Source organism: Tupaia chinensis, unplaced genomic scaffold (assembly GCF_000334495.1).
Source record: "Tupaia chinensis unplaced genomic scaffold, TupChi_1.0 Scaffold000350_1, whole genome shotgun sequence".
Lineage (NCBI taxonomy): Eukaryota > Metazoa > Chordata > Mammalia > Scandentia > Tupaiidae > Tupaia > Tupaia belangeri.
In genome coordinates this window covers 2,975,087-2,983,917 of record NW_006159844.1, presented here as the reverse complement: position 1 = coordinate 2,983,917, position 8,831 = coordinate 2,975,087, and the positions used below count along the sequence as shown (strand labels likewise).

The following is an 8,831-nucleotide window of genomic DNA, read 5'->3' as shown; positions in this document are numbered from 1 at the left end:
CAGCGCAACGCGTGGCCGGGGGGCGCCGGCGGGGCCGAGAGACCCCTCGGCTCGCAGAGGCCCGCCAGGCCAAAGAGAGGAGCCCTGCAGACTCGAAAGGGGACAGCGACGTGGAGCCCACCAGCTGGAGGCGGAAGCGCGTGAGGATTCCCAGCATCTTCGGGCGCCACCGCTCGGCCAACGAAGCGCGGGAAAGGGCCAGCTCCGTGTCCAGGGCGGAGCAGGAGGGCGGCTCGCCCAGCGACGGCCACGAGGGCGCCCGGCCGGCCCAGCTGCCCTCCAGGCTGGTCCCCAAGTCCATCGAGGAGATCATCGCCTCGCTGCAGTCCGAGGCCCAGCAGGCCTCAGACCAGATCATCAAAGAGCTCATACAGAGCGTCCTCGGCCAGAACTACGACATTAAGATGGAAGTAGGTGAACTAGAGCCACAGTAGTAGTCCTCCTGGGTAGACGTAACTTGAAGCCGCGTTACATATCTAGATATTTAAGATGTCTATGATATATGTCTACATCTGAAATGCTGTATCTATATATAGGTATGTATGTGTAGATAAAGTATTTCAGTGCATGTGATGTGTTCTTATAAAACATTGTGGTTTTATTCTATTTCTCTGGATTTTGTCCAACTTTTGAATATGAATTTTTGAATTTTCTGTCAAGGAAGTATATTCATTTCCAAAATAGGAGAAGTTGAGAAGTTCAAAAGAACTGGTCGAAATAACATTAGCTGGGAACCTGAGTAATATATCACTAAGAGCCTCCCCACCCCCAAAGGCTTTGTATGATTTAGTATTGAAATAAAAGAGTAAGTGTGTCATATGAAAAACTCAATCTTTCTGTTGCTGTTTAGCATTATTAATACTGTAATGAACTAACTATAGTGAAAGTGAATTTAATTTATTTTTTTCCTTTTTTTTTTAGAAGTTTTTTTACTATAGGGCGCGTGCACTCGCCAGACAGACAGAGAGAGACAGAAAGCGAGAAATCACCCCCCATGGGGGATGGTCACACTGCAATCCCTTCTCCTCCATTCTCCTCTCGGGATCTTGGGCACGCACGCACACACGCCCAGCGTGAGTTTTAAGCCACCGGGTCCGGGACGCGAACTGTGGTCGACTACGTGGGAGTCCAGTGACATAGCCATTACGCTAACTGCTGGTTCCCAATTTAATTTCTTTCTTTAAGGAAATAATTATTTAATTTTATTTATTATTAATTTTTAATTTGACCACAGAGAGAAAGACACAGAGAGGGGAAGCAAGAAAGCAAGCCACTAGGACTAGGACTGGGACTGCTGTTGACCACATGGGAGTCCAGCACTTACTATTAAAAAGTTTAACTTATGGGCCAGTAGGTGGCAGGGGGTTAAGGAGCTGAACTCCCACATGGTGGACTGCAGTTCTAGTCCTAGACCTGGCAGCTTGAAATATGTGGGTGTGCATGCCCAAAGTCCTGGAGAGGAGAATGGAGAAGGGACTGTGGTGGGACCATCCTCCCTGTGGGGGTGATTTCTCCCTTTCTGTCTCTGGCAAGTGCATGCACCTTATAGCAAGAATCTTTCTCTCAAAAAAATTTAACTTACAAAATCCTGTACTATTTACTGTGAAATTGTTCTCTTGAAACAGTTTTTAAAAATTTATTTTCTAGGCTTTTCCCAATTATAGAAGCTTTTTAAAAAATTTTCACTTATTCATTCATTTTTAATTTGGCAAAGAGAAACAGAAAGAGGGGAAGTGAGAAAGCAAGCTACCAGGTCCAGGACTTGAACCATGGTCAGCCATGTGGGAGTGTCCAGTACCTTAACCACCATGCCACCTGCCGGCTCCCCCAAATATAGAATCTTAAGAGTGCTTCTTGTGCACCAAGCATAATGACACACACTGTACATGCATATTTTGTCCCAACAACAACCCTTTCAGGTGGAAGTCCTGTTTTATGTAGGAGACATTCTGATTTGGGTGAGATTAAAGGATTGGCCCAGTGTCTGCTGTCCTGCAGCTAATGCATGGCTGAGCTGGGATTCCACCCCAGGCAGCCTTCCTCCAGAGACTGGATGGGAAATGTGCCCAGGACAGTCCATTTGTTGACTATGGTATGTCTCCAGTAAGAAGCAAAGCTAGATAGGGTCATATTTAAGTTTAAGATATTTTACCCATTATGTAGACTTTACTCTGTCAGAGACATTCAAAGCAAAAATATAATAGCAACAAGGGAATTTGAGCCCCAAACCCAAAGAAAGAAAGAAAGAAAGAAAATGAGACAGTCGTTTTTTGAGGTGACAATGAAAATGACAGTAAGAGGGAAGAAGATTCTATTACTGTTCTTGGCTGCAGCTCCAAACCTCTTATTAGTTCACAGAATACTGCTGCCATATTATGTCTTTAAAATAGTTTTAGCCCCAGAATACACTCTTGGCTGTGATTTCAAGAATGTGATTATGAAGGGAAACAAAAACAGGTATGAACAAGAGTCCCCAGCATTGTCTTTGACATAATGTTTGTGGGCAGAGTATGACAAATGCACTGAATTAAGATTCACATCTCCCCGTGTTATTAAACAAGATCGGGGCAGATGCTCAGGACAAAGTGGATATTTCTAATAGATTTTCTGAAAATCGAATACAAAAAAGAAACATGCCCATTGAAGAAACTTAACAAAGAGAAGAAAGGCCTTGGTGCTCCTTGTAAGATGGAACCCATACCTTATGACATACTAAAGGTATTTGACAATAAGAGAGGCCCATATTTGCAGCTGGCTCAGAGATCAGTTGGGGAAAGTTATCCTTCAGAGCAGAAAGAGTACATTTTGAAAGATTCAAATGAAATTAGGTATATACCAAGGGAGAATATCAATGCATATAATGAATGTCAGAACACTGACTTCTGCTTTTCTACCAGAACTATTAATTTCTCTTGTGTACCCATGCTGCTTTCTTTCTTTTTTAAAAAATTTATTTATTTTATTTTATTTTTTATTCATTTATTTAAAAAAATTTTTTTTGAGAGGTTTTTGCTGTAGGGTGTATGCGTTCGTCAGAGAGAGAGAGACAGAGAGACAGAAAGCGAGAAATCACCCCCCAGGGGGGATGGCCATGCTGCAGTCCCTTCTCCTCCATTCTCCTCTCGGGATCTTGGGCACGCACGCACATGCTCCTGGCGTGAGTTTTAAGCCACCAGGTCCGGGATGCGAACCGTGGTCGACTACGTGGGAGTCCAGTGACATAGCCATTACGCTAACTGCTGGTCCCCTCATTTATTTAAATTTGACCAGAGATGGACAGAGTAATAGAGACAGACAGAGAGAGAGAAGGTAAGAAAGCAAGCCACCAGGTCCGGGATTCGAATCTCAGTCAGCCATGTCGTAGTCCAGTGCCCTTAACCCCCATGCCGGCCCCACCCATGCTTCTTTCTTTCTCCTTCCTTTGTTCCTCCCTTCTTTCCTTCCTTCCTTCCTTCCTTCCTTCCTTTCTTCCTCCCTCCTTCCCCCTCCCTCCCTCCTGCCTTCCCTCCCTCCTTCTCTCCTTCTGTACTTCCTTCCTTTCTTTCTCTTTGTTCTTTCTTCCTTTCTTCCTTCTTTTCTTCCTTCCTTTCCTTTCCTTCCTTCCTTCCTTCCTTCCTTCCTTCCTTCCTTCCTTCCTTCCTTCCTTCCTTCCTTCCTTCCTCTTTTTCTCTCTTCCTTTCTTTCTCTTTCTTTGCTTCAGTTACCAGACTTGTTTTATGTAGGTGAGTAGCGTGGCTCATGGAGCATTAGGAACAGGAGCCAGGGGCATGTAGTCCTGGTTTATAGGACTTAGTATCAGATATCTCAGTCCTATCACTGCCCCGAATAATCTTGATTTAAAAAAAATTTTTTTTAATGCAGCCTGGATCTTGTTCTTGCTCTTAAAAATTTTCTTCCCATGGGGCCAGCAGGTGGCATAGTGGCTAAGGTACTGGAACCCCACATGGCTGACTGAGATTCAGGTCCCAGACCTGGTGGCTTTTATGACTAAAATCCCCAGGGGAGAATGGAGGAGAAGGGCTTGTGACATGGTGATACCCTCAGGCAGGGTGCTTTCTTGTACACCCTATGGCAAACCCTCTACCGCACAATTTTTTTCTTCCCTCCCCCTTCACCAATTCAAGAAGAACAAAATTGCTTTATTTTGAGTAAAAGTGGCTTTACATGTTTTAGGTTGAGAAAGGAACAATGGATAATTTGTTGAAATGGCAATGTGGGGACCAGCAGTTAGCATAATGGCTATGTCGCTGGACTCCCATGTAATCGACCGTGGTTTGTGTCCCAGACCCGGTGGCTTAAACTCATGCCAGGCGTGTGTGCGTGCGTGCCCAGGATCCCGAGAGGAGAGTAGAGGAGAAGGGATTGTGGCGTGGCCATCCCCTCTGGGGGGTGATTTCTCACTTTCTGTCTCTCTGTCTCTCTCTGTCTGTCTGGAGAGTGTCTGGAGAGTGCACGCACCCTATAGCAATAACCTCTCCAAAAAAAAAAAAAAGAAATGGCAATGTGTAGGTAGGTGAGAGATAGTAATAAAAATCCAAGGGTAAAAGTGTTGTCTAAATTGTGAGATTCAAATTATTAGAAAATTGGAATAAGGACATGTGTTTTAATAATTTGTAACTTATGTAAACTGTATTCTTCCCAGGAAAAGCACATGCCGCAGTTCTTCACTTTAACAATCTTAACATGAAGCCACTCAACACTCCCTAGAGAAAAAAATTCAAGAGTAAACTCAAGTAAAACAGTCTTGGCAAACTGGATCAACTGTCTTTAGAGCTTGAGCAAGGCCATACCAAACCTAGCATTCAGAGTTCCACAAACAATTACATACACCAGAATACCTGAACACTAAACTTAACTGTCAAATGTAGGTCAGACATCTAAACCAAAGGTTCCCAACTTTGATACTGTTGACATTTAGGGACAGACAGATAGTTCTTCGTAGTGAATGGCTATCCTGAATGGCTATCCATGAATGGCTATTTGAAACATGTAGGATGTTTCAAAGCTACGCATTAGATGCTAGTAGAACTTCTTAAGCCATGACAATAAAAAGCATCTTTAGATATTGTCAGATGAGCCCGTGAGGAGAGGACCCAAATCACCTCACACCCGTGCACCCAGTTGAGAACTACTGACTTAACACAGTATGCATACACTGTGGAAGCAGAGATAGAAATGTTATTAAGTCCTATGTTTGTTTTACTGAGGAGTTTATTACTGTCACTCACAAAATACATTCTAATCACATGAGACTGGAGTCCAGAGATGGCCTTCCATATGCTAATTGAAGATGAAGGAGCCATCCTTGCTTCTGTTATGTTTTTGTTCATGTGTTGTGTATTTTTTGTCATACAGCTCAAAAGAAAAATGGCTTAACATGTCCTAGGTAAGAGGAATTCATGTTCCAAGGTCTCCTATACACAAATAATGTATAGTCCACAAGAAAACATTGTATCATAAAATTTATGCTTACTTCCTCTTCAGGGAAGATGAAATAGGTAACTTTTCTCTATTTGTTTAGGACAGCTAAGTACAAACCCTGAACATTACAGGGTTTATAATATCTTCTTATCTGCAGTTTTACTTTCTATGGTTTTACTGACATGACGTTAACTGTGGTACAAAGTTAGGTGACTACAGCACAATAAGACATTTTGAGAGAGAGGGAGAGAAAGAGATGACATTCCCATAACTTTTATCACATTATATTGTTATAGTTTTATTTTATTATTATTGTTCTTTGTCTTTTATAGTGCCTAGTTTATGAATTAACTTCATTGTAGGTATGTATACATAGGAAAAAACATGGCATATATAAGGCTTGGCACTATTCATGATTTCAGGCATTCACTGAAGAATATATCCTTAGAATAGATTCACTTAAAATATATCCTCTGTGGGTAAGGTGGACTACTGCATACACTGCATAAAAAACAAGAATGAGAAGTCTCTGAAAGATGGACTGTAGAAGGCAGATTAGCTAGAGACTTTGGGACCCAAGGAATGATATGATGGTGAGTTCTCTAGGTTTTTGTTTTGCTGAATAACTTCTAGATCTGAAGCCATCGAAGCTGGTGACCTAGTAATGTCAGTGAGTGCAGATAGAAAAAGATCAAAGAAAAGCCTACTCTCTCTATCCAAAGGATCAGGAGTGAGGTAACTTAGCAAGAGAGAAAATTTGTTTAAGTTTATTTATTTTGATGGTGAGAGAGAGAGAGGATATGAAAGAGAGAGACAGAAAGAGAGACAGAGATAGCCACCCTCAACAGGGTCCTGTCATGCTGTGATCCCCTTCCTCTAGCTCTCCAACCAGTCAGGATCCGGGGTGCCATGCATGCCCAACATACTACAGATTGACTCAGAATCTGAACCCATGGTTTAACCATGTGGCTTCAAGCACTGCTAATCAGTATGTTACCATCTGTGCCACCAAGGTTGGGCCAAGATAGAAAGCTTTTTTTTTTTTAAAAAAATGTCAAGAGTGCATACGTGTGCATGTGTATAAGAGGGAGAGGGAGGGGGGCGGGGGGGAGAGAGAGAAAGAGAATGCACGCGCGTGAGAGAGTGAGCTCACAATAGGTCCTGGTCACACCATAATTCTTTTTTTTTTTTGAGAGTTTTTTGCGATAGGGTGCGTATTCTCGCCAGACAGACAGAGAGACAGAAAGCGAGAACCACCCCCACCCCCCCCACCATGGGGGATGACCACGCCACAATCCCTTCTCCTTCATTCTCCTCTCGGGATCTTGGGCAAGCACGCACACGCGTCCAGCATGAGTTTTAAGCCACCAGGTCCGGCACGCGAACTGTGGTCGACTACATGGGAGTCCAGTGACAAAGCCATTACGCTAACTGCTGGTCTCCACACTATAATTCTTTTTCCTCTAATTCTCCATCTTATTAGGATCTTGGGCACAAATGTGTACATGTAATTTTTTTTTTTTTGGAGAGGCTTTCGCTATAGGGCATGTGCACTTGCCAGACAGACAGAGAGAGACATAGAGACGGAAAGCGAGAAAACACCCCCCAGGGGGGATGGTCACACCACAATCCCTTCTTTTCCATTCTCCTCTCGGGATCTTGGGCATGCACGCACCCACGCCCAGTGTGAGGTTTAAGCCACCAGGTCCGGGACGCAAACCGCGGTTGACTACGTGGGAGTCCAGCAACATAGCCATTATGCTAACTGCTGGTTCCCATGTAATATATTTTTCAAGCTGTAGGGGCTGGGACCTGAACCCTGGTTGGCCATGTGGGATCTGGCTCTTCTGTGCAGTATTTAACTGATGCACTATGATGCTGGTCTCAGAAAACTTTTAAGCAATAATTGTGCCACTCCAGCCACACATTGCAGAAATACCCATGGCCCCACCATTGCCCCTCCAGCTGGCTGAATGGTATATCTAGACTGCCAATCTCAGTAGATGAATATAAGAAGGTGTCTAGCCCCTTCCCTCTGGGGTGGTGTCGGTGGAGAGTCAGATCTTTCAACACTGCCCAACAATAAAGAGGCTGTCCTCTCTCCCCTTCCTGTGGTGTTCCTCGGAGGGGCGACAGTAATAAGACAATCCTCTATTTGCAAATAGGATGGTGAGAAGCAAAAAATGTCTCCTCCCACTCAGCCGTAACAGAGTCCCACGCTCTTGATGCCGGTGGAGAATGAGTGGAAAACCAAGACTTTTCCTACCCGGTAGTAAGTAGTGAGGCAGTGCCTTTCCTCCCCTCAATGCCTCTATTAGTATCAGAAGAAGCCAGTTTAAGCGGAAAGTTAAAATAAGATCTAGACTATCATAAGACCCCAAATGTCCCAGTTTCAATAGTCGCTTGTCCTGACAAGAATTAGCAACGTCTCAACTTAGAAAAAAAAAAGACAGCCAGTAGAAGTTAACACTGAGGTGACAGAGAGTTAGAATTCAGGTTTTAAAGCAGGCCTAAGGAAAAAAATGCCTCAATGAGCAACTACAAACATACTTGAAACAAAAAAATAGAAAATCTTAGCAGAATAATAGAAAGTTTAAGTAAAGAAACAGAAGATATAAGAACTGAAGGAAACTTTAGAATTGAAAAATATAGTAACTGAAATAAAAGCTCAAAGGATGGGCTCAGCAACTGAAGGGAGAGAACAGGGGGAAAATGTAAGTGAAGTTGAAGATGGAACAATACAATTTACCAAAGCCGAACGATAGAGAGAAAATACACCTATTGATGAGAGAAGAAAGAAAGAAAGAAAGAAAGAAAGAAAGAAAGAAAGAAAGAAAGAACCAAAGCCGAACGATAGAGAGAAAATAGACCTATTGATGAGAGAAGAAACAAAGAAAGAAAGAAAGAAAGAAAGGAAGGAAGGAAGGAAGGAAGGAAGGAAGAAAGGAGAAAGAAAGAGCCTTTTACACCTGTGGAACTTAACAAAAGGTGTAACTTTTGTGTGATAGCAGTCCTGAAGAATGAGAAAAAAGAGGTCAGGACTGAGGAAAGTACTCAAAGAAATAATGGCTAAAAGCTTCACAGATTTGGCAAGAGCTGTAAATCTATAGATTCAACAAAACTGAGTATACCTCAAACCAAAGAAATTCATAGCAAAACAGGTAGTAGTCACAGTTCTCAAAACTAAACTCAAAAACAAAATCTTGAAGGCAGTGAAAGAGAAACAAGTTACCTGTAGAAGAAGACACTTTAACAGAATTTTTTGGAGATTGGAAGGAACTGAATTGGCACACTTTCCAAATGCTGAAAGGGATGAACTGTCTATCTAGAATTCTGTTTTCGGTGAAATTATCTATTAGGAATGATAGGGAAACCATTATATTGTCAAATAAACCAAAACAGAGTGTCGT

General features: G+C 42.8%; 1 protein-coding gene across 1 annotated transcript in view; it reads left to right on the top strand.

The window, feature by feature from the left end:
• The window catches only part of TTC6 (tetratricopeptide repeat domain 6), a 210,944-nt gene that overhangs the window by 39,522 nt on the left and 162,591 nt on the right, over positions 1-8,831 (top strand). The window contains exon 4 of the mRNA XM_006152364.3: positions 4-410. Coding sequence (XP_006152426.2) covers positions 4-410 — 407 coding nt within the window. The remainder of the gene's footprint in view (positions 1-3; positions 411-8,831) is intronic.